Source organism: Nuphar pumila, chromosome 15 (assembly GCF_984573655.1).
Source record: "Nuphar pumila chromosome 15, dmNupPumi1.hap1.1, whole genome shotgun sequence".
NCBI lineage: Eukaryota > Viridiplantae > Streptophyta > Magnoliopsida > Nymphaeales > Nymphaeaceae > Nuphar > Nuphar pumila.
In genome coordinates, this window is record NC_143263.1 from 74,702,683 (window position 1) to 74,730,027 (window position 27,345).

A 27,345-nucleotide genomic window follows, 5' to 3' on the forward strand; every position below is an offset into this window, starting at 1 on the left:
GAAAATCCAACTCAGAATTAAATTTGGTACGACCTCTCTCTCTTCGCCACCACCGATCGATCGATTCTCTGTACAAACTTGATCTCCCCACCATCATCCAATCGGATTGGCGATGAATTCATCACATTTCATGGATAATCAGATCATGGGTCTATCGGGATCGCAGAAGGACAAATTCTTCGAGCTATTGAAGCCATCCGACGGCCAGAACGGCTCAAATAAGGACGAGCTGCTCCCCAGCTACGACTTCCAACCAATTCACCCGATTTCGACTGGTTCTCCCGTTTCTGATGGAGCCAGGATTTGTTCCTCCGCCGATTCGAAGCCCTCGTCGTCGTATACAGTATATGTTTTTCTTGCTTTTCTTCGTCTTCTCTCCCTAGTGCCATCTTTGAGGTTTGGTGAGATGGGTATGTTTTGAATTTGATTCGTTTCGTGTACGGTTTCTTAGTGTTGGTGATGGGAATTCGTTGATTTAGGGCGACCGTTCTTAATTTAAGTGAGGTTTACATTGTTCCTTTTTCATTGATGTGTGTTAGCAAATTTAATTGTATTGCGTAGGTAACCGGTGGTTTTTTAGCTTTGTTGGTTTAGAGTGGTTGAGTCTAGATGTTATTGATGTTGTTCCTTGTTTTCTTTATTTTTGGGGCACTAATTTTTTTAGTTTAAACTGTTTTTCGAGTTTTAGCTTAAGGCAAGATGCAAATTGTTGATCAGCGAGAGGGGCTGTTTTTGGGAAAATTGGTTTTTCTTTGTCTATTCTCTCTGTGAGAGAGATATCGGGCAATTGAATGTATTTTGTTTTCGAATCAAAACTTTAGTCTCTTTGGACTTCCTACTGAAATTTCCTTTTAACAATTAAAGGAATTTATTCAATTGAGTAATATGGTGCTTTGAGAAATTCTACAGTCCATGAATTAACACATTTTTAGTTGTTAGGCATTATGAGGTTTTTGTTTTTCATAATTCTTGGGTTTTTTGAATAACTTCTGTTCAAAATGACCGGTATTTTGGATCTTGGTAAGTTTGGATTGCAGTGAAATATGGCTTGTTTTCATTTAATATGTGAACATGAGGTTTATTTTCTGTCTAGCTTGTATTTATTTATTTCGTGGCTTTGGTATGACCTCAGTTGATTTCTATCTCACCACTTCTGTTGTATTAAAGGATCCAAAACGGTTTGGATTTCTTTTTCATAGATGAAATTCATAATACATTTTTCGACAAGGACAGCTTAAGGCACAATAAAAACTAAGGAAATTTTCTTTAAATGAGAAGTTGTGAATAAATTGATGTATTTTCGGTTGCCATGCTGTGGAATTTTAAACAAGTATATTGTAAGAGATCAAAGGTGAGTTGTGCGTGATGAATGGAGGCAATGGAGGTGTTCTAAGAGAACTGTAGTCATTGAGGAAAATGTTATGAATAAGGGAGGACAGGAGATATGTTTTCATATTGGATTGAAATATTATTTCCATAACACTACAAACTTTTTGCACCTTTTTCTTCTTGTTTATATGCCTCCCCATCTTTTCTTTTTTTCTGTGAAGTTGGTGATATTATCATTTTTCAGTAACAAAGGTCACTGCTTAGACTTGATTTTACAGCAATAGTTTGATCTTTTAAATATAAGTTTTGTGACCTCACTACTATTGGGTGTGGGATATTTCTTATTATACTAGATTCATATTTAATACTCTTCCTCAAACATTCATTGGAGCTGTAATTTTCCCTAACCCTCATACAGTTGACTGAAAAGTTTCACATAGGGGGTGTAGAAATCCCATGGGGAGTGCCCCCAGCTTGCCTTTCATCAGAACTTTGTTCCGATTGTATTTTTGAGTCATTTTAGACCATTTTGGCCATGGAGAGTATATTGCATCTGCAATGTGGTAAGTTGAAACTTGGTGACAACTTTCTGAGGAGAACAGTAGTTTTACTATTGCGAATAGTTCTTTAATGATGATAAAAATGTGAGATTGCTTTAAAGTAAAACTCATACTATGTAAATGAGTGGTGAGACTACTTTCTAGGATAAAACATGATGCCTTTGAAGATCATGAACTATATTCATTGGATGATCTTCAAACTTGAGGACATGATGAATTACAGGATTTATAGCTGGAAAAGTTTGTGTTTGATGTTGAATCACGACATTAGAATGAAAAGAATGAAATTTAATAAGAAGGTTAGTGAAGAGGATGTGCAGTTAAGATAAATAACTTTACAATACAGCCATGCAAGAAATCTCAATTGTAAGCTATATTATATGACAAGATGGTTGGTTTGATGAAGTCATCAATCTATGCTGGTGAAATGAATTAGAGACAAACTGGTAGGGCATTATGTGATAAGTGAGTCTATCTACAATTAAGGGGCCACAATGTGATATGACCAAACCATCATTTTTATAATGTGCTAATGTTGAGCAACTAAAGCACACCAAGAAGACAAAGTGCATACTCACAAAATTTTCATGGATATACAAAATACCAAAGAAGGATAAAATTAAAAATAACATATTGTTGGACGTTTGTGAGCAGGGCCAAAGATAACAGAAGGGAAATCAGTGTCTCTACAGTGTTTTGGATATGGTTGACAAAGACCTTTGGCCATTGTTGGCAAACCCGGCAAGTTGACTCAGGAATCGCCTGAGTCGACTCGGATCGGAACCCTAATGAGTCACTGATTCAGGTTACCGATCCTAATGCTGATTATACTTTTTTTTTATCATGTATTTTATGATTTTAATGCACAACAATTCTTATATAAAGTCATTTGTTATGAAGAATCTAATATTATTCAATGAAAAAAGGTAATAATCATGTATAATTATATGATTTTGTAACTTAACTGTTGACGTATTAACTTGAAGTTTAGTTATTTCCATGTCTTATTCATGTGCTTACACTATAAAATATAGAGTCCTGACTCATCTGAGTCACCGAGTCAACCTATTGACTCGCAAGTCAAGGATTAGGTGATCCAAGCCCGAGTCATGAGTTTGCCAACTATGCCTATGGCAGCACTAGTATAAAAAGGTTGACAAGACACTGATAGAAGGAATTAGGAAAGGCAAGAAGACTGACAAAGACTACGATGGAGATTGTGGGTGCACTATGAAGGACTATAGGGTGGTTGAAGTTCTACCTTGGATGGGATGGAAAAACAAGACCAATAAAGTCAACCTTATGTAGTTAGAAGTGATGACAATAGTATGATTATGATGGTATTGTACCAGAATACCTTATTATGGTTTACTCCTCACTGGAACTAACTATTAGGACATATGACATAGCATACTACAATTTTCATTTGTTAAGGTTGACTCCACTCTGATAATTTGGGTGTTGTCTTGGTTATGGAAACATTAGTCTAGGATAGATGGTTTATTTGCGATGCTCTTGAAAAATCATAAAGCTTTTTGGCTATGATATAACGTGTTAGAACATATTGAAAGAGTCAAATATAGCTCACTGTTGGGTATATGGAAACAAGAAAACATGCTAAATTGCAGGAAACAAGAAAACATGCTAAATTGCCACTGTAACTTATCATAGTCAGTATCATCATCATATATAGTGTTGCCAGCAAGCATCAGTGCATCAGTTATATGGGTGCTCATGCAACTCTTTATAATGAGAATTCAAATATTTGATTCATTACTTGGTCACAGATCCCTGATGAATTTGTAACTGGTCATAGATATTAGCTCCCACTGCTGAGTTGTGGCATATCAAGCATATATGTTAACTGTTTTTATTATTTTTATTAGAGAAGTGAGACATAAATATTCAATTTGTGATCAATTTTGTTCTGTTTTTTTTTATGTCAACTCATTTTACAGTAACATATCAGAAGTTTGTTCAGGGAAAAGTTTGTTAGACATTTGTTTCTTGTGGTTGCTTCTTTATGTCACAGTAAACAGCTTCCACTGGACAAAAATGCATTCTGTACTATTGTCTAGTGTTTAAGTTTCAAGTAAATGATAAATGAACCTAGTCATGTGGTACATCCCATAAAGATATGCAAAAAAAGTGGGACTTGGATAATTATTTTGGAATATATTATTTGGATTCTGCTGTTTTATGACATTCACCCTGTTTGTTCTAAAATCCTCTTTGTTGACCTTTTACAGAATTACAGCTTGTAAAATCCATGAATTTTAAGGAATTTCAATAAAATAAAAATGTAAAATTGTGTGAAATAATATGGTTTTTGTCATATTCAATGCGATTTCAATGCTTGTGGGTTAGTAGAGTGAACCCGATAACGAATACTAGAAATGAGACTTGGATCCAGACTTTAGTGAGGTCCGAAGATCCGACCCGGTTCGTAAGGCTAAGTTGAGGAATTCGATTATTTCAGGATGATAGTGTGAGATCCGAAGTACATTAAATGTAAGATAGTGCGAAGACGGGAAAACTTGAGAAAAACCTGCGTGGAAATGCGAAAATCCACCAACTAGGGAAACGTCCCAAGAAGACATATAGGAAATTTCTTTGCGAAAACAAACAACAAGTGGTGAAGTAGCGTTGTGGTAGGATGTACGGTTGTGTGAAGCCACAACCCTAGTTCAAAACCCACGGTGCGCTTACGTAGAAAGGAAAAACGTTTTTATTTTACATGGAATCCGGAATGACACAAAAAGGGATAAATATAATAAAGTTGACACACTTTGCAACGAAATCAATAATAACACAAGTGGTGGAGTTTGTTGCCCCTTTGGTGAAAGACTACGGTTCGAAACCCCCTATGTGCGTAATACCTTTTTGCACAAAAAAAACATGATTTTTACATTAGTAAAAAAGTAAAATCGTGGAGCTTGTGAATTCCTACTTTATAGCCCATCTCCCACGAAAAATGTGTGGGAATTGGCTATTTTTTCCCCTCTTCCAAGAAGATAGGGGAATCCCACCAAATGGGAAAGAAGGGTGCCACTAAAACAATAAAAAAGGGAAGTTGGAGAGATTTTAGCCAAAGGGGAGGGGGGCTGTTTTTGGAAATGGTAAGCACCCACCAAAAATAGTGGGATTGAGGGAGATTCATGTGTTTGAACTTTTGAAAACCCACCTAAGTGGGTGGAGTTAAATTAGGGGCCTTTGAGAAAATCGTGGAGACCCCTCTTAACATTCTCTCTCTCTCTCTCTCTCTCTTGGTGATCGACTGCCATTGTTGGATGTGGAAGCTACTCCTCCTCGTGACGACGTGCTGCTCCATCGCGAAGAAGAAGCGTCCTCCTTCTCGGCTTGAAGCTTCGAACAAGGTAAGGAGTATTGTTTTGTATGCAAGTGTTCAATGGTCTGTAGCACAACCATGCTGCAGCGTTATCAAGGCTGTTTGGGATAGCACCATTGACTCGTGCGGGCGGTAAGGCATCGAGGCCGCTCGAGGTTGGGATGAGCCACCTTTTCGCCTATGTAGCGATACGGTGTGGTCCGGCTAATGTTTTTTGCCATGATGGATGCTGAGGGAGCCGTGCAATGCTGCTACCAACGTGTACCCGACTTTGTGCTAAGCTCCATACAAAAAAAAGGATAATGTCTACTGGGTGAACCGACCTAGGATGCCATCACGTAACTCGTAAGGGTTATGTGATAGGGTGGTTCCACGATTCACCTAGTTACACATTTACAGTGGGTGGAGCCTCTTTCCTTATAAGAATCATCATAATGTATATTTGTTTGAATGAATTGGTGACTATGTACATGTGACGTCGGTGCTCTTGGATTCAGTATTTTAACGTTATGTAGAAATGGATTATGGAATAAAAAAATATTTATTTTACAACCGCTTAGGGATTGCTCTTATGTCTTTATGTTTAGTCTAGGGAATGTTGGATGACCATGGGACCAAATGTTGTAGGGGTTACCCTGATCTTCTTTTATTACTCTGGCTATGAGTAGTAGGTTTGCAACTGAATATTGACATGATCATCACTCATGTCCTACTGAATTAGGTGACTGTATATAATACAACGATTGAGTTTAGTCTCAGATCGATAGTCATATTTGGCGATGCTATCTTCCCCAATTACATGTTGATTTTGTGTTACATGGTAATATCTCTTTTGCTATTAATTCTTGTATGAAAAGAAATATTTTGGTCAAGACCATATTTAACATATCGTGAATCAACAAGTTTCATCATTATTTTAAATTTTTGACAGATCTGAACCGTAGGTCTATATGTAGGAGTACTATAGTTGTTTTGCACAGATTTATACCGTGAACCAGATCACATCGTTGGTATTGTCTCTGCTGGAGCATTGGTAAGGTTAGCTAGAGCTAGTCGGATGTCTGAATACTCTCTTTTATGTGTACTTTAGATTTTTTTTTGATATCTGAGCGTCGCCTTAATGTGGACGAGTCGTGGGGCTTGGACGCTAGTTTCCTGTATGCTTGCAATAGGGCTTGCTGATTTCAATTCGCTAACGTGTTTCATTTGAGAAGTGAATAGGTAGGTCCGAATAAGCTTGTTAAAGTAAGGGTGCAGCAAAGTGAAGCTGCTGAGAATGCTACGACAGGGTTGTGACCCACCTCGCAGGGTAGCACACGCTGCTCCTGCTGGTGTTGTTGGCACCGCTTATGCCAATGGCACTGCTGCTCTACTGGCTACGGAGCCATATTACACGTCAAGGGCCGGTTATGTGCTGCAGGCTGACAAGGGTTTGCCGAGGGCCACCAACACCAATAGGCAAAGTTGAGCACGGTGGACCTGCACTCAGTATGGGTCAAGGTATGTTGGTCAGACCAGCATTTAAGTAACATTGCTGGACACCACTGGTCCGGCGTGGGCTAAGGTCCCTGTTGGCGTCGCGTGGTTGCAGCTTAGAAGACACGTTCCGGGTGGTGTTTCAAAGATCTACTGGGAACTGGTTGAGTCCAGTAGACTCCCTCTTGACCGAAGGTAGTAGGTGCTGCCTTCGAGCAAGTCTAGTTGGTTGGATCGAGGGGTTGAGTTCCCTTTTAGTCTTGGGATTTAGGGATGTTATGGCGATGGCGTCGGCCACTGCTCATGATGGTCGGTCAGCCATAGGGGTTCTGCTGTGACCTGATGGAGTAGACCGTAGCGTTGCATCACTAGGGTGAGTGCAATAGAGAATGGGTAACCCCATTCGAGTGCTCGTTGGGCCTTGCACGTCTAGGTGGCGGATGAGCTCCTTATCGAGCACGAGTAACAATTTGTATCCATGGTTGTTTGGTGCCACCTTGAGGCGGCGATTACACGACCACGCTACGGGAGGGCTTATGGCAGCCCGACGTAGTGGGAGAAGTCCATGTGACTTCAATAAGAGCACATCTAAGGAAAAGAAAAAAAAAGAATGTGTATATATAAAGTAAGCAAACCATGCCACATGGATGGCATAGTACATGGGGTGCAGGTGCATACAACCTCGCTCAAGACTTAAAGGTGAAATGTGGGCTCCGTGTCGAGCCATGTTCTGAGAAATGCTACTTTGATGGTGTTTATGGCACCTTGTCTCTAAAATGCATACAATGTGTGTGAACCCTAAGTCGGGTTCGGGATTCTTAGAATCCCCTGTGGTGCGACGACTCGCACAGGAAAATAATTGAGAAATCAAATGTATGCCTAAGTGTAACGCCCCAAAATTTCAACTTGTGATTTCGAAAACCTTATCGAAAAAACCTTTCAAAGATTTAAAGTTTTAACTTTTAAAAACGACAGCGGAAGACCTTTAGAAAGGAACACAAGTCAACAATCCTGGGTACGTTAGCTGAAAAACCATCATTCACATGTACAACCGGTTAAAGGAATTGTAGAAATAAGGCAATAGATTAAAAATCTGCAGTTTATTACAAAATGAGCATTTTGTTCCAAAGTTCAATAAATCTAAAGAAAACTCCAAAAAGACCCAGAGCCAAGCCGCCAGCAGAAAGAAGATAAGTCTTGATCCATATTGCACCACGCCATCGGCCGCCAGTGAAGTCCTACTCCTCACCTGCCCATAAAATGGGTCAGTTTCATAACAAACCAGTAGGTGCACGAACAGATTAGTAGAATGAAAATAAAACAGACATTCATGAGATAAGCAGTTATGATATTTAAGCAATCAATACAACTGTAATCTATTCTAACAAATGTAATATGTGCAAAGAGTTGTTAGTTGAAGCATTTCAAGCAGTGTAAGTTTCAATCATCTACAACTATCCATGAAGATATTCTTTAAGTTCTGATATTATCTGGCCTGTGGGTACGCACAGACGCGAAACGTAGAAACAGCCGAGACCGATCCGGGGGTTTATTATGTCAGGTGTTTTCATTAACCCGGATGGCTGACTGAGTCCGCTCCTAAGGGGACGGTCAGTGACCAAGAGAGTAAATCCCCAAAGGCATTCGTGGCCCATGGATGCATCCAACTTCTGCAAAAGTGCCTGGGAGTTACCACCTAGGATAATTTATGGTAATCTCAATTCCCCTAACTCCGATGACTGGGGAAGCCGAGTCTTTTGCCCGTGGGGTGGTTGTTAACAACCTGTCCATCGGAGTTTTTGTACCATCCATCATCTCCCTTGATGAACCGTGAAGGTCGAATGGGTACGACGGGGGTTTCTTAACCGCCGCCCCATCATACATGCTCTGGTCTATTAGACCCACTCGAGCATCTTGCCTGTGAAGGCGAATGGTCACCATTTATGTGATCTCAGCATTGTGCTAATTGCACGCATCGAGGTTGCTACAACCTCATCCTCCAACCATCGTAACCCACATGGGACGTACTTGTCCAAAAGTACGGTTGTACCTCCCTAGAGGTACGACTACGATGAGAGGGCAACATATAATGTTTTATGATTCTTTTGGATCATACATGACATGTATTACTCTTTTGAGCAATTGGCCTGTGGAGGCCGATAATATCACATCAAAACAATAAAGTGTTGATTCCCACTTCAAGATACTCCATGACCTCACATAAAATTCATACCGTACATGCCTTAAGGTTCGGTTACAATAGCAATTTCAGTGGTTTCCTCTCCATAAATGAGTCTATTCATAAAGTTTATCTTAAGTATGCAGTTCCAACAGAATAAGCATGCAGAACAGACAATCACGAGTTAAGTAATCCTACAGGTAACAGGTAAGCCAATTAACTACTTGATTCTTTCTAAAATGAGTCTACCATTGAGCGTGCAATTTCAAAAGAATCAAAAAGAGTAAAACTCTGACCAGCAAGTACTTCTTCAGATAAGCATGTATGCAAAATAACTATTTTATCTCAGAAGTCTTATTTTATTTTGTTCATACAAACTCTTCGTGCGACTTTCCCCTACCTCGGGATGTCGTGCAGCTGCGTGCGTCTACGCGTGTAGATGATACGAGGCTCAGGCCGCGGAGCCAGAGCGGGGTTCGATACGAAGTCTGCAAAAGTGCTACGTTAATTATCATGCGGAGAAATAGAGAAACAGGCCTGCTGATTGAAAAAGAGGGGCAGCAGGGGTGTGCCCCTGCTGGCCGAGATCAGAAAAAAAAAGAATGACAAGGGGCGAGCCCTTGCCTGCAGACAGCCGCGGGGTGACAGGGACTGAGCCCTCTGTCGAAAACACCGAGGCGGCAGGGGGGTCAGCCCCTGCCGAGCACAACGAAGTGGCAGGGGCTGAGCCCCTGCCGACAACAACAAAGTGGCAGGGGCTGAGCCCCTGCCGGCAACATCAAAGTGGCAGGGGTTGAGCCCCTGCCAGCAACAATTAAGTGGCAGGGGTTGAGCCCCTGCCAGCAACGTTAAAGTGGCAGGGGTTGAGCCCCTGCCGGCAAAATAAAAGTGGCAGGGGCTGAGCCCCTGCCGACAATATAAATGTGGCAGGGGCTGAGCCCCTGCCAGCCAACGTTAAAGTGGCAGGGGCTGAGCCCCTGCCGGCAATAGAAAAGTGGCAGGGGTTGAGCCCTTGCCAGCAACGTCTAGTGGCAGGGGCTGAGCCCCTGCCGGAAACATCGAATCGGCAGGGGCTGAGCCCCTGCCGACAGACACGAAACAGCAGGGGCCCAGCCCCTGCCGATGGCAATAAGGTGGCAGGGCCTCGGCCCTTGCCTGGCAGATCCAACGAATGGCAGGGGCCTCAGCCCCTGCCAGACCGAGTCACGGCGACCCCAAAACAACGAAAAAAAAAAAAAGGTCCCGCAGGGGTGACTGGACCCCTGTCGGCCCTTCGACAGCCCCAATAGAAAAAAAAAGGGGGGGAGGAAAGGTGACAGGGGCCTGAGGGCTCCCTGTCGACCCTTCGAAGGGCACAAGAGAGGCGGCAGGGCTATGCGCCGCCTGCCGACCTCCCGACGAGGTGACAGAGAGGGGGGGGGGTGAGGAAGAGAAGAGGGAGGAGAAAAGGGAAGACGACGTACCTGGGAGACGGTGGCCGGCGTCGGCGGCGTGCGCAACGAGGGAGGAGACCGGTGCGGAGGGGGGGCGAGGGCTGCGAGAGGGAGGCGTGACTCCCTTCACCCTCCAACGTCTTTCTTAAAGGCGCAGGGGGGCAACGAATGGGGAAACCCTTGGTGGGTTTCTCTAATCTGCCCGCAAGCGAAGGGGAGGAGGTGCGGCGCTCGGAAATGCTCGGGTTACTTAAAACCCTAAAGAAAAGGGGCTCGGGTCGGGTCCGGACCCGACCCGACCCGACCCGGGTCCAAAACAATTTTTTTTTTTTAATTGCGGGTTTTACATCCTACCCTTATTAAAAGAATTTCGTCCGCGAAATATTTATTGCCTTGAAGAATCAAAATACAGGTCAGGATAATTTTTCCTGATATCGTTCTCAGGTTCCCAAGTACATTCGTCAATTCCATGATGTTGCCACCGAACCTTTACAAAGAAAATGGTCTTTGATCTTAGCACTTGGTCACGACGGTCGACTATCTCCACTGGTCTTTCTTCGAATGTCAAGTCCCCTCTAATGTCCACATCATCATAATGAATGATGTGTGATGGATCGTGAACACACTTCCTCAGCATGGATACGTGCAAAACATTATGGATCTGGGCGTAATGAGGAGGTAACGCCACGCGATAAGCTGCTTCTCCAATCTGCTCCAGGATTTCGAACGGTCCAACGTATCTAGGACTTAGCTTTCCCTTCTTCCCGAACCGAAATACGCTCTTCGTCGGCGATACCTTAACAAAAACCATCTCGCCAATATCGAAGGTAAGCTCTCGTCGGTGTTTATCTGCATAGTTTTTCTGCCGACTCTGAGCGGTACGGAGTCGTTCTCGAATCATCTGCACTTGTTGAGTATAGTGTTGCAAAACTATAGGTGCCTCCAATCTTCGTTCGCCAACCTCGTCCCAGTAAACAGGTGATCGACATGGCCTCCCATACAAAGCTTCGTATGGGGCCATCCCGATGCTCGCATGATAGCTGTTGTTATACGCGAATTCCGCCAAACTGATGTGGGAATCCCACTCTCCCTTCCAGTTCATCATACAGGCTCGAAGCATGTCTTCCAAGGTCTGAATCGTACGTTCCGACTGCCCGTCAGTCTGAGCGTGAAACGCAGTACTAAACTTCAGCTTTGTGCCCAAAGCGAGCTGAAGTTGCCCCCAAAACCTTGAAGTGAATCTAGGATTACGATCGGAGATAATCGAGACTGGAACACCGTGCAATCTCACAATCTCTCTAACATACAGATCACCGAGACTATCCAACGATTGGTTGAGACGGATAGGTAGGAAGTGAGCCGACTTGGTGAGTCTATCGACGATCACCCAAATCGCGTCATGCTTCCTCCGCGTCCTCGGAAGACCGACTATGAAGTCCATGGTAACATCCTCCCACTTCCATAGAGGGATCTCTATCTGCTGCATGACCCCACCGAGTCTCTGGTGCTCGATCTTGATTTGCTGATACGTTAAACACTTCGAGACATACTCAGTCATGTCTCGCTTCATACCGTTCCACCAATAATTGCATTGTAGGTCCTTGAACATCTTCGTGCCGCCAGGGTGAATGGTGTATCTAGACTTGTGGGCTTTCGCAAGAATTTCATCTCGGATGATCGGGTCGTCAGGAACCCAAAGGCGCTCCTTCAACCATATACTTCCATCCTCCTTCAGACGAAAAGGTGTATCTGCCAATATCGCTTGAGCCTTCAACTTCTCGTAGCGTGCATCAGTTTTCTGTCCATTGATGATCCTCGCAATTAGCTCAGGTTGAGCAACAAGGTGGGATAGACCGATTGAACCTTGAGTGATTGCGAAAGGTTCCCAAGAGGCTAGGTCTTCGACCAACCTCCATCCAGCAAATAAGGCATTAATCGAAACTTTCGGTGCTTTGCGGCTGAGAGCGTTAGCCACGACGTTCGCCTTTCCTAGGTGGTAGGAGAGGGTGAAGTCGTAATCCTTGAGGAATTCAAGCCAACGTCGTTGTCTCATGTTCAATTCTTTCTGCGAGAATAGATACTTAAGGCTCTTATGATCGGTGAATGCTTCAAACTGCTCCCCATACAAGTAATGTCGCCATATCGAACACCACCGCAGCTAACTCTAAATCGTGAGTTGGGTAGTTCTTCTCGTGAATTTTAAGTTGCCGAGAAGCGTAAGCGATCACTTTCCCATTCTGCATCAGCACGGCCCCTAGGCCTGACCCAGAGGCATCAGTATAAATCACGAATCCGCCTTTACCAGAAGGTAAGGTCAAAATAGGAGCACTGGTAAGTCGCTCCTTCAATAACTGAAAACTCGCCTCGCACTTCCCGTCCCATAAAAATTTAGTCTCTTTCTTCAGCAACTTCGTCAGGGGTAACGCAATTTTAGAAAAATCCTGAATGAATCTTCTGTAGTAACCCGCTAGTCCAAGAAAACTTCTGATATCACGTGCGTTCTTTGGTTGCTGCCAACTAAGTACAGCCTCAACCTTTGCAGGGTCCACGGACACTCCTTCCTTAGAAATAACGTGTCCCAAAAACATAACTTCTTCCAGCCAGAATTCGCATTTAGAGAACTTGGCATACAAACGTTCCTTTCGCAGGGTCTCCAACACAATTGTTAGGTGCTCTCGATGTTGCTCTCGACTTTCTGAGTACACCAAGATGTCGTCGATGAATACGATCACGAAGGTGTCCAAAAATGGCTTGAACACCCTATTCATTAAGTCCATAAAAGCTGCGGGGGCATTGGTTAGTCCGAACGGCATGACTGTGAACTCGTAATGACCGTATCTCGTCTGAAAAGCCGTCTTAGGAATATCATCATTCCTAATTCTGAGCTGATGGTATCCAGACCTAAGATCGATTTTTGAGAAAACCTTAGCCTTCTGCAACTGATCGAACAAGTCTTCGATACGCGGCAATGGGTACTTGTTTTTTATTGTGGCCTGGTTGAGCATTCGATAGTCGATGCACAGACGCAAGGTCCCGTCCTTCTTCTTCACGAAGAGCACAGGAGCTCCCCAAGGAGAAACGCTGGGGCGAATGAATCTCTGATCTAACAACTCCTGCAACTGCTTCTTAAGCTCCCCAAGCTCAGCTGGCGCCATTCTGTAGGGTGCTTTGGAGATTGGCGTCGTACCTGGTAGCAATTCAATATTGAATTCTACCTCACGAGACGAGGGAAGTCCCGACAGCTCTTTAGGAAAAACGTCGGGGTAATCGCGAACAACATCCAGCTCACTGATGGGCATTGAATTCGATTGGATAACACTAACCAAAAAGGCAGTGCATCCCTTCCGCAAGAAGTTCTGTGCCTTAAGCGCCGAGATCATCCGCTTGCTCGAACAGGTCTGGGAATTCTGAATTTTACTCTCGAAGAGCCTGGAGGTGATAAAACGATCTTGCCATCACGGCAAAAGATCTTGGCATGATACTTGTGCAACCAATCCATGCCTAGGATGACGTCAAATTCAGTCATCTCCAGCAGGATAGCACAAGCAGGCAAATGCCGCCCTGCCACAACTACGTCCAATTCAGGTATGTAAGTGGTGCAAACTGTGTTCTTCCCAACGGGGTTATACACGTCTAGAGCATTATCAAGTGTTTTTACAGTTATATGAAATTGTTTTACGAATTTTTCTAAAACAAACGAGTGTGTAACACCACAATCAAAGAGTGCAAAAGTTGCTTGATCAGCAACAAGAATGGTACCTTGAACGAGATCCCCTTTCGTCAATTGTTCGACCGTGGCTGCATAAACTCGACCCGACTCCCTACCACTGCTTGGTTGTGCTCGCTGTTGTTGCTGATGAGGTGGTCGAGGAGGCTGAGATACGTTGCTGGTTCGCTTGAGGTCATCTGCTGCTTTCTTCCGGCAGTCGCGTATGAAATGGCCCATCTTGCCACAGTACAGGCATCCACCAGTGTCCCGTGGACAAGATTGTCCCACGTGAGGCCTCTTGCACCTGGGGCAGTTATCACCAGACGGTTGCCTGGACGGTGGATGGCGCTGCTGTCGTTGGCGCTTTGTCGGAGGGAACTGTTTCTTCCCTCCCTCAGTCTTCACTGGAAATGGTGGTCGTTGCCCTGGGCCGCCGGGATAGGTCTTCTTTTGATCCCCATCTGTCTGGGGTGACTTTTTGGCTTGCACACTTTTTGAACGCTCCCAATCCTCGTTCAGTAAGGTGGCTGCTGCTACCGCCGCAGAAAAAGTCGCGGGCATGCTGGTGAGAACCCTATGTATGAGTCCTTCCTTCAGTCCGCGAATGAACTTCCCAGCCCGCTCATGATCATCCTTGAATAGGTGAGGACAATAGCGCTCCAACCGTTGAAATTTGGCGATATATTCGTTCAAACTTAAGCTGCCTTGGCACAGCTCTAGAAATTCCACCTTCTTCTTTTCCCTCGCATGAGGAGGGAAATAGTTTCCGAGAAAAGTCCTTCGGAAGGCCTCCCACGGAATTACTTCAGCACCTGGAAACTGCACCTCCCGGGTAGTGTCCCACCATTCGCGAGCGTCGTCCTTCAATCGAAAGAACCTGAACATCGTCTTCTTATCGTCAGGGACGGACAACACTTGGAATACCCGTTCCACCTCTTTGACCCAACTCTCCGCTAAGTCAGGGTCAACCTTGCCAGAGAAGGTAGGAGGGTTCAGCTTCAGAAATTTTTCATAGGTGGCAGTTGGTGCATTCCCAACAAGGGAACCCGGATCCTGATGGGGGCGACCCTGGTTACGAATTGCCTCAGCTAAGGAGTTGAGGGTATCCATCATGAATCCCCTCTGCTCACGCAACTCATCAGTCATGCTGTTGCTTGAGTTTCCCGCCATCCTTAAAAAGCAACCAAGATTAAGGTCAAAAATACTGAAGACGTACAAGTAGGCATAAGTATAGGAGCAAAGGCAAAAACATAGATCTTTATTACGAAAGTCAAATATTTAGAATCCAGCTGTGCTGGTACATAAGCAAAAGTTCTATTCCGTAATTATAAATGAGTTCACAGACTCCAACAAAACTGGGTAAGTGCTACCTCTCTTTAGGGACGGCTAGAGTACTTCCTAAGATATTCTCTTCTATTGCCTGTGCGCCTGAATCTGCGCTTAGGGGTGAAGGGAAGTGGCTCCTCGTAGGAGGTCTCCTGCCCGTAAAGAGGCGTCGTCGGAGTATATTCCGGTGAGCCAAGACTATAATCTGAAGAATCCGTCGTAGGTGTGTATGTGGGTGATACATCGCCCACTGGGTCTGCTGGAGGTGGCGGTTGCTCGCCTGCAGTCGAAATTGCGATCTTGTCATCATGCTCGGCCTTGTGGAGGCAAGCATTCATGGTGTGCCCTGTTTCTCCGCAGAAAACACACTCCTCTGCTAACTCAGGGGGAACAAAATCTCCCGATGACTCCTGTGGTATCTGATGGTGCACCCGAACGTGTGAAGGCACGAAACCACCTTCTCGAGCATGCACCTCAGCCCACGCTGTTGCCAAGGGTATCTGGTAGGCGATCGGTAGTGGGAAGCCTTGCTCATCCGTAAAAATGGGTAGAGGAGGGCAGTTAGCCCAGTAACCAGCCCCGAACATCTCATGTCCGCCCCTCTCCCTTACGGAACGGCCACGTACTCTACGCGTGCCCCTACCGCGACTACCACTAGAACCAGTAAACGGATCCATCTATCCAACGGTACTACGAATAAAACAAGAATATAATTTAGTCTAAACATGCTATAAAATATCAAAGACTTACTTACAGCGCGATGGGAATCTCAATAGTCAAGATTTCACCTCTTTCTAACCTGGCTCTGATACCAAGTTGTAACGCCCCAAAATTTCAACTTGTGATTTCGAAAACCTTATCGAAAAAACCTTTCAAAGATTTAAAGTTTTAACTTTTAAAAACGACAGCGGAAGACCTTTAGAAAGGAACACAAGTCAACAATCCTGGGTACGTTAGCTGAAAAACCATCATTCACATGTACAACCGGTTAAAGGAATTGTAGAAATAAGGCAATAGATTAAAAATCTGCAGTTTATTACAAAATGAGCATTTTGTTCCAAAGTTCAATAAATCTAAAGAAAACTCCAAAAAGACCCAGAGCCAAGCCGCCAGCAGAAAGAAGATAAGTCTTGATCCATATTGCACCACGCCATCGGCCGCCAGTGAAGTCCTACTCCTCACCTGCCCATAAAATGGGTCAGTTTCATAACAAACCAGTAGGTGCACGAACAGATTAGTAGAATGAAAATAAAACAGACATTCATGAGATAAGCAGTTATGATATTTAAGCAATCAATACAACTGTAATCTATTCTAACAAATGTAATATGTGCAAAGAGTTGTTAGTTGAAGCATTTCAAGCAGTGTAAGTTTCAATCATCTACAACTATCCATGAAGATATTCTTTAAGTTCTGATATTATCTGGCCTGTGGGTACGCACAGACGCGAAACGTAGAAACAGCCGAGACCGATCCGGGGGTTTATTATGTCAGGTGTTTTCATTAACCCGGATGGCTGACTGAGTCCGCTCCTAAGGGGACGGTCAGTGACCAAGAGAGTAAATCCCCAAAGGCATTCGTGGCCCATGGATGCATCCAACTTCTGCAAAAGTGCCTGGGAGTTACCACCTAGGATAATTTATGGTAATCTCAATTCCCCTAACTCCGATGACTGGGGAAGCCGAGTCTTTTGCCCGTGGGGTGGTTGTTAACAACCTGTCCATCGGAGTTTTTGTACCATCCATCATCTCCCTTGATGAACCGTGAAGGTCGAATGGGTACGACGGGGGTTTCTTAACCGCCGCCCCATCATACATGCTCTGGTCTATTAGACCCACTCGAGCATCTTGCCTGTGAAGGCGAATGGTCACCATTTATGTGATCTCAGCATTGTGCTAATTGCACGCATCGAGGTTGCTACAACCTCATCCTCCAACCATCGTAACCCACATGGGACGTACTTGTCCAAAAGTACGGTTGTACCTCCCTAGAGGTACGACTACGATGAGAGGGCAACATATAATGTTTTATGATTCTTTTGGATCATACATGACATGTATTACTCTTTTGAGCAATTGGCCTGTGGAGGCCGATAATATCACATCAAAACAATAAAGTGTTGATTCCCACTTCAAGATACTCCATGACCTCACATAAAATTCATACCGTACATGCCTTAAGGTTCGGTTACAATAGCAATTTCAGTGGTTTCCTCTCCATAAATGAGTCTATTCATAAAGTTTATCTTAAGTATGCAGTTCCAACAGAATAAGCATGCAGAACAGACAATCACGAGTTAAGTAATCCTACAGGTAACAGGTAAGCCAATTAACTACTTGATTCTTTCTAAAATGAGTCTACCATTGAGCGTGCAATTTCAAAAGAATCAAAAAGAGTAAAACTCTGACCAGCAAGTACTTCTTCAGATAAGCATGTATGCAAAATAACTATTTTATCTCAGAAGTCTTATTTTATTTTGTTCATACAAACTCTTCGTGCGACTTTCCCCTACCTCGGGATGTCGTGCAGCTGCGTGCGTCTACGCGTGTAGATGATACGAGGCTCAGGCCGCGGAGCCAGAGCGGGGTTCGATACGAAGTCTGCAAAAGTGCTACGTTAATTATCATGCGGAGAAATAGAGAAACAGGCCTGCTGATTGAAAAAGAGGGGCAGCAGGGGTGTGCCCCTGCTGGCCGAGATCAGAAAAAAAAAGAATGACAAGGGGCGAGCCCTTGCCTGCAGACAGCCGCGGGGTGACAGGGACTGAGCCCTCTGTCGAAAACACCGAGGCGGCAGGGGGGTCAGCCCCTGCCGAGCACAACGAAGTGGCAGGAGCTGAGCCCCTGCTGACAACAACAAAGTGGCAGGGGCTGAGCCCCTGCCGGCAACAATTAAGTGGCAGGGGTTGAGCCCCTGCCAGCAACGTTAAAGTGGCAGGGGTTGAGCCCTTGCCAGCAACGTTAAAGTGGCAGGGGCTGAGCCCCTGCCAGCAACGATTAAGTGGCAGGGGCTGAGCCCCTGTCGACAATAGAAAAGTGGCAGGGGTTGAGCCCCTGCCTGCAACGTCTAGTGGGGGGCAACGAATGGGAAAACTTTTGGTGGGTTTCCCTAATCTGCCCGCAAGCGAAGGGGAGGAGGTGCGGCGCTCGGAAATGCTCGGGAGAGTTCGGGTTACTTAAAACCCTAAAGAAAAGGGGCTCGGGTCTGGACCCGACCCGACCCAGGTCCAAAACAATTTTTTTTTTTTAAATTGCGGGTTTTACACTAAGTATGAGGTTCGTGAGGCTCTAGGTATACCTGAAAGACGGTGTATGTTACCGAACCCCTCATGGTGCGATAGTTCGCACATGGTTATAAGGAAAAGGTTAAATAAAACATAAAACCTTTAAGATTCTGGGTATACCTGAAAGACAGTATATGTTACCGGATTCTCCGAGCTCTAGGTATACCTGAAAGACGGTATATGTTACTGAACCCATAGTTTACCTTGGAGAGGGTAGGTGGTACAAGTTTCATGGACATTCATGTTTTCATGAGAGTTAGGCATCTCACCGTATGGTCTCAGTCCGCTACGGTGTCTATGCCTGTAACACCCCAAAAATTTCGACGTGAAATTTTTGGATAAATTTTTTTTTTTTTTAAATAGGGAAAGTGACAAGTCCAAGTGTCGGGCGAATTATAGGTAAAACAGAGAGGTACTGAAATCATTCCATTTATTAATTTAAAGTATTAGCTATATCTCATAAATGAAAATATTAATCCAACTAATCAGAGTCTAAACAGGAAACACTGAAAACTGAGATCTCTTGACTACTTCCAAATCAGACACCACGATGCTCCGTTTACTTACTACCTGAAAAAGATTTAAAGCAGAAGGGTTAGACTTCCTTGTCTGCGTAAGAAGTATTATATTCATATGTGGTGTTCAGTGTCCTGTGTATAAATATGTGCAGCAATTTAATTTCAGAGCTAGCATGTAATTTGTGCTATTATAAAGAAATAAGCATGCTTTCTACATCACTATACAGTACAGGAGATAAACAGGGTTATAGATAAGTTTATTCATACTAGCATGAGCTTTCTGTCAATAATTTCCACAATTTCTCAAGAACAAGTTTGTAGACCAATTTAATTTCTTTTTGTGTTTATCTTACTCTTACCCTGTGGGTACGCACAGGCATAGACATCGTAGCGGACCGAGACCATACAGTGAGACGCCTAGCTCTCACGAAAACATAAACGTCCACGAAACTTGTACCACCTACCCTCTCCAAGGTAGACCATGGGTCTGATAACATACATCGTCTTTCAGGTGTACCCAGAGCCCAGAGAATCTGGTAATATATACCATCTTTCATGTATACCCATAATCTCAAAAATTTTATATTTATGCATTCATTTATATTTTTTATTTATGTTCTTGTGCGAGCCATCGCACCACGAGGGGTCTGGTAACATACACTGTCTTTCAGGTGTACCTAGAGCCCAAAGAGTCCGGTAACATATACCGTCTTTCGTTTTTCCCAGAGTCTCATGAATTTTATGATTAAGCATACATTTTTATTGTTAATTTATTTTCTTGTGTGAGCCATCGCATCACAAGGGATTTCCAAAAATTCTGAACCCGTCACTAGGTTCACACACATTGTATGCATTTTATAGTCTGGGTGCCATAAGCACCGCCAAGGCGTATAATTTTCTCAGAATTTGGCTCAACCCAGAGCCCACATTCAAACATTTACTTTTTGAGCTATGGCGTACTCTTTCGTACCCATGATCAATCCCATATTCGCGGCAAGCTTTGTTTAACTTTTATATGCACACCTCTTTCTTTATGTGTACTTGGATTGAAGTCACATGAACTTCACACCCCGCATCGAGCTGCCTAAGCACGCCCGTGCGATGGCCGTGTGGCCGCCGCCTCAAGGTGGCACCAACAATAATAGATACTAACTGTTACTTGCGCTCGATGAGGATCCCATTCACCACTTAGGTGTGCAAGGTCTAACGAGCACCCAAATGGGGTTACCCATTCTCTGCTGCACTCACATTAGTGGTGCAGCTCTACGGTCTAATCCAGCAGGGCATGGCAATACCCCTATGACCGACTGACCATCATGAGCAGTGGTCAGCGCCACTGCCACAACATCCCTAAATCCCAAGCTAGAGAGGGACTAAACCCCTCGATCCAGCCAGCTAGGCTTGCGCAAAGGCAACACCTACTACCTTTCGTCAAGAGGGAGACTACCGGCTCAACTAGTTCCCAGTAGATCCATGAAGTATCACCTGGAAACATGTCTTCTAAGTTGCATCCCCGTGACACCAGCAGGGACCATAGCTCACGCCGGACCAATGGTGTCTAGCAATGTTATTTAGATGCTGGTCTAGCTAGCATGCCTTGACCCATACTAAGTGCAGGCCCTGTGTGCACAACTTGCACGCTGGCGTTGGTGCCGACAGCATCAACAGGGGCAGTGGGTGCTGCCCTGCGAGGTGGGTCACGATCCTGTCGTGCGTATTCTCAGCAACTTCTCTTTGTTGCACCCTTACTTTATTAAGCTTATTCATACCTACCTATTCAGTTCTCAAACGTAACACACTAGAGAATTAAAATCCACTACACGTAGAAGAGAGTAATCAAACATCCACTAACTCTAGCTAACCTTACCAATGCTCCAGCAGAGACAATACTAATGGTATAATATGGATCACTATATAGATCTGTCCAAAAAAAATATGGTGATCATAGATATGGATTTATGTTTTGAGTCATTGTTTAGCATGATTAAAACTACAACAAATATGTTGCTAACTTCTGAAAATATCTGTCGAATAAAAAAAAATGATGGTCAACCGCTATAGCGGTTTTATAATCAGGTGTTAAAAATATTTCTTCATTTACTTTACAATGGGATTTGAACATGACCATTTGAAACCAGTTGAAACAAGATTTTTCACCAGTCTATGTTTGAATGAAGCATATAAGAAAATGAGGACTGAATCACGTTATGGATGGTGACAATGATTCAAAGTGCAAATAAAAGAAAGAAGCAGTGTAACAGCCATTCTAGATATGTTTCCAACCCTTCATCCCACTTACTACGTCATGGTTGATATAGATGCATACATAATTCAAGGATCTGGTCTAGAATGTCGCATAAAAACAATACCTATTCCTTTATGAAAACACACCCTGGATATATATAACATTGATATTTTTTTTCTTTTTTTCATAGGAATATGTATGAAGTCTAGAACAATCTTTCAACTGTTATTTCAACTACAATTTAGTCATACAGGTGATATATAGATTTTTTTCTCTCAGAACAAATACCCGAACATTTCAAAACATAGCAATGATGTATATGCTTAAAAAGAGAAACATCTGATATTAGCAAAATACGGTCTCATGGTTACATGTTTTTTTTTATTGCTATGCCCCAAATCGCCAAATCAGAAAACACATCTTCGATCAGCCTCATCCACGATATTCCACTTAGCTATAGTTGATCAATGTGTTTGATGTGCATGCGTGGACAACTTTCAGTTTGTGTGTTAAATCGTGTGTGTGCATCTATTAAGCAGTACGAGTTCTATAATCAACATGTATTAACAAAACAACTTGCTTACAAAATAGATCTAAACCTACACTATGCATTAACCACATCTAGTTCTTATTCTTCCAGCGTGAAAGTGTTGTTTCAAGAAACTAATCACACTGTTGTGGTGTGGATGGTGTCCTCAAATGAGATCGGACAACCCACGCCCCAACATGACTCTTGACGCCGACCACCCCCGTGTCGATAGTGCCATCCTACCCGTATTGACGGCACTACAACATATTTATGCCGCAGGGCATCTAACGCATGTAAAATGTGATACTCCTTACCTTGTTCGAAGCTTCAAGCCGACAAGGATGATGCTTCTTCTTCGCGATGGAGCAGCACGTCATCACGAGGAGGAGTAGCTTCCACGTCCAACAATGGCAGCTGATCACCGAGAGAGAGAGAGAGAGAGAGGAAATCATGCTCCACGATTTTCAAAAGCCTCCCTACCCTATTTTGTCTCCCCTTAGGTGGATTTTCAAAATTCCAGCATCAACCTCCAATCCCAATCCCACGATTTTTGCTGGGATTGATTCTTTTCCAATATCGTCCTTTTCTCCATGTGTAAAATTTTCCAACTTCTTCCCCCTGTTTCCCTTTACTGTGGTACCCTTCATCCCATTACATGAGATTCCCCCCATCTTTTGGTAAAGTAAGAGGAGTAGCAACTCCTCTCACATTTTTGGTAGAGAAAAAGCCAAAAATATAGGCTAAAATCTTGAGACCACGTTTTTGCCATTTCAACAAGGTAAAAATATGGCCTTTTGTGCAAAAAGGTATTCTGTGCACAAGGGGTTTCAAACCGTAGTCTTCAATCAAAGGGTCAACGAACCCCACCACTTGTGTTATCTTTGTTTTCATTGCAAAGTGTGTGGATTTTATTTTATTTAACCCTTTTGGTTCCGTTCTAGATTCTATATAAAAAAAAGAAACGTTTTTCCTTTTTATATAGGCACACCGTGGGTTTTGAACTAGGGTTGTGGCTTCACACAACCGTGCATCCTACCACAACACTACTTCACCACTTGTTGTTTGATTGTGCAAAGAAATTTCTTATATGTCTTCTTGGGACGTTTCCATAGTTGGTGGATTTTCGCATTTTCATGCGGATTTTTCTCAAGTTTTCCCGTCTTCGCACTATTTTACATTTAATGTGCTTCGGATCTCACGTTATCGTCTTGGAATAATCGAATTCCTCAACTTAGCCTTGCGAACCGAGTCGGATCTTTGAACATCACTAAAGTCTGGATCCAAGTCTCATTTCTAGTATTCGTTATCAGGTTCCTTCTACTAACCCGCAAGCATTGAAATCGCATTGAATATGATAGAAACCATATTATTTCACACAATTTTACATTTTTATTTCATTGAAAATTCATTAAAATTCATAGGTTTTACAATGTCTGTGCGTACCCATAGGGTAAGAGTAAGATAAACACAAAAAGGAATTGAATTGGTCTAGAAACTTGTTCTTGAAAAATTGTAAAAATTATTGACATGAAATATGTAGAAATGATAGAAATAAGTTCATGCTGGTATGAATAAAACTTAGCTATAGCTCTGTTTATCTCCTGTATTGTATGGTGATGTAGGAATCATGCTTACTTCCTTATAATAGCACAAATTATATGCTAGCTTTGAAATTAAATTGTTACACATATTTGTATACAAGACATTGAGCACCACATATGAATATAATACTTCTTACGCAGACCGGGGAGTCTGACTCTTCTGCTTTAAATCTTTTTCAAGTAGCGAGTAAATCAGAGTATCGGGGCGTCGTCTGGATGTGGTCAAGGGATCTCATTTATTTCAGTATTTTAGGTTAGATTCTGATTAGTTGTTTGGTTCTCATTTATGTGATGTAATTGACATTTTGATCTATGAATGAAATTATTCAGTAATTCTCTATCTCATCTGGAATTTACCCAACACTTGGTTTTTTCACGTCCGCCATTTCAAAAAAAAAAAATTATCCAAAATTTTACATCTAAATGTTGGGGTGTTACAGAACCAATGAAAAGCTCTCAAGAACGGGATAAGGATGTTTATGATAAATCTGCAGTATCTGAGGTTGACTGAACAATGAAAAAAACATGCTGATAACCTTCTTCATGAGTCTGACACAGCTGGAAAGCAGAGCTCTCCATCTTTTAGTCTCAGTAGATGAGGTGAAGGTCTCAGTTCAGAATCATCACGAGCACACTGATGGAAAAGTGACACGGCTGTAAAACATTTTAAGAGAGGTGCTTTGGCTTTTTCTACGCATTTATCACCATTTACATTGCCTTGTTTAGTTAAAGTTTTCCAGTGTTTGTCACATTGTCTTAATAGGTGATTTCATGTTTCATACTAGGTTTGGAAAAACTTGAAAAGTTTGCATTGCCTTCCATTGGTTGTTTACTCGTGGTTTTCTGCATCTCGTCTGTACTTGTGAATGTGTTTTTCCTCTCATGTCATTGTGTGTTTCATAGTTCAAGCGTTGTGTTTTAAATAGCCCTCACATTTTCCATGATGTAGTGCTCTCAGGTGTCTTCTTTTTTGTGCATTTCATTGATCAATTGCTTGCACCTATTCAGAAAAGAAAAGAGAAAAAAACATTTAAGTTGGAATTTTTGATTGATGGTATTTGATGAATGTTGTGTTGTTGCTATTTGTCATGCCAAAAAATCACTCCTATACTTTCTTGTTCTTCATTCCCCGTTTTCTTGCAGACACTTTTTTTAGTATGGTGGTAGTTTCATGCTATTCATGGAGTTGTGGTAGCAACCTTTGGAGTTGATGATACTTCCTGTTAGCTTGTTACCTGATTCCGGAGAGTGTTTTCATCATCAATGATTTTATCTTTCATCATGGATAACACTATTTGCTTTTATTCTGGATATCTTTGGTTCCTTATGCGCATGTGATTTTTCAAAATGCATGCTAATAACAATCAGAATTGCTGAAGTTCAGTCCATTGGCACCATGGGTTTGTAATGTGCCTAAGTACCCAAGATAGTTGTGTCACCCTTCCATCAATTATCATCATAGAATATGAATACAAATTATGAACGACAGGAACCAGGTTTTTATGGAAGATGAATTGGTAAACTTAAGAGTGATAAAAAGCCAACTCCGTGCAGGTTGATCAGGAACTGGTTTAATGTACGTGCAAGTTTTGTGAAGTCATGTTTTTCTCTGTCTTTCCTATCTAATCAAATGAAGGCATGCATCTCTTAATCCCAAACCAACCCATATCATGATCCATGTGGTCAAGTAGGTGCAACTCAAATCTTGTTTCTAATCTAACCCTCCATGTCCAGTTAACATGCATCTGGCTACACCCAGATTCAACCAATCGGGATAAAGCATGTATGGACCCACTCTCCTAGCTCAAACTTATTTAGGTTCAAATTGCATCCACCCAGGTACACTTGCTCCATATTGGCCATGCTACTCCAACTAAAGTACCCACGGAATTCCAAGTCCTAATTTAACCTGGTTCTGACCAAGCTGAGTCTGATGTTGGCCCTTGTGGTGCTTATCCTAATTGATCCTTGGTGAAAGTAGAGTTCACAGTACCAGATACTGGGGTTTCATTTATACCAGGCCATCTGAGAAACTTAGATGTAGTAATTTCTAGTACTTGGCCGCGACGTTTACAAGGAAAAGGAGTAGGATGTTGCCCTCAACTAATTTAGTTTATCAGTCGTGAAGCATTTATGCTAGAGTAGTATAACAGCCATTTAGTCTTAAAGAAATTCTAATTCTTGATTTTAGCTAGGAGAATGGATTACTGCTATATTATTACAATCAAATCATTACCTAAAGTAGGTCATCCTGTAAACTTTTTCTTCTTTGTCAATTAAAATGCCAAATTGGGAAACTAATTCACACTAGCAGAATTAGTAGTCTTCAGCTGCAACTGCAGCTATTATACTATTGTCTATTTTATTTGGATTTGGTGATTGTTAGTCTCCAAATGCTTTTTCAGAGTCACAAACTTTTAACCAGCCGACTCCATTTACTGCCAACTGTGAACCACTCATGACTATGGAGGCACAGTTAAAGCGAAAACTCTTGCTGAAGTGAAATGCTTGAAAGGTTGAATTTTCATGTGTGATTTGACCTGATTCACATAAGTCCTAGTCTGATCAACCCTGCATGCTAATGGCACCCTATTTCCCTGTCCCAAGTATTTGTTTTATGTATGTAACCAGGAGTTTTATAGTATTTGATTACTCCATGATGTAGAAATCATGTAGTCCAGTAACACTTGGTCTGTGTTTGGTTTCCAATTTCTGTGCATTTCTCAAACTAGCTTCATCTATCTGAGCTACTTGCCACTTAAAAATGCAGGCAAGTACTGGTGTCCAGGTGCTCCGAGACAAAAAAGAAATTGCGGAAGCACACTCGCAGCATGCAAAGCTGCAACTATCAAAGGCAGAGTCTCAGGCTCCAGAAACCCCTAAATCCACTCAAGCAGAAGCTCTCCAACAGCAGCCAGCAGTGCCTCCAGCTCCACAGCATCTTCAATCACCTCTGCATCCACCTCCTCTCCCTGCTCTCCCTCCACCTCTAAATGCTCCTCCGCCGAATGCTCCGCCACCTCCCCAGCAACAAATGTCACCTCCTATTCAGGCTTCCCCACCCCAATTATCACCAATCCAGCCACCTTTCTACTCACCATTGCCTGCTCCTCAGACTGAGCCACCACATCCACAGTATCAATTGCCACCTCAACCACAAGAGCCTCAACAACAGCAATATCAGTTACCGTCTCAGCACTATCAAATGGTGCCTCCTCTGAGTGGAAACCCTCTTCCACAATACCCTCAGCAACCTCAACAGCACCAACTGAATCTCCCATATTAAAATCCTCCTCCTCCGCCATCACATCACTCAGAGGAAATGGTTTCTTACATGCCTCCACCTGGAGCTCAGCCCTTCTATGGGCCCTCTCACATGTATGAACCACCTTCAAGCAGGACTGGTTCTGGGCAGGTTCCATATCCTTCTGGGTATGGCCCTCCCTCTGGCCCTAATTTCAGTGATTCGTATGGTTACTCAAGGTCACCTTCTCGTTATGTGGCCCTCCAGTGAAGCCATCACAGCTCCCTCCCTCTGCTCCAACTGGTGGAAGCGGTTACCCACGTTTGCCAACAGCCCAGGTGTTTCCTCAAGCGCTACCAACTGCTTCTGGTGTTGTTGGAAGCTCAAGTTCTGGGACAGGAAACCGTGTTCCCATTGACGATGTGGTTGAGAAAGTTGCTACAATGGGGTTCTCAAGAGACCAAGTGTGTGCTACAGTTCGGACGCTGAGAAAGAATGGACTGTCAGTTGATCTCAATGTGGTACTCGACAAACTGATGAATGATGGAGAAATACAACCACAGA

General features: G+C 43.1%; 1 protein-coding gene across 1 annotated transcript; it reads left to right on the plus strand.

Moving 5' to 3' along the window:
* LOC149815625 (uncharacterized) lies at window positions 1-26,823 on the plus strand. The gene is made up of 2 exons (XM_089990587.1): window positions 1-343; window positions 26,308-26,823. Exons 1-2 carry the CDS (start codon window positions 113-115, stop codon window positions 26,821-26,823), a joined length of 747 nt encoding a protein of 248 aa, XP_089846713.1. The 5' UTR covers window positions 1-112.
* Window positions 26,824-27,345: the final 522 nt, after the last annotated feature.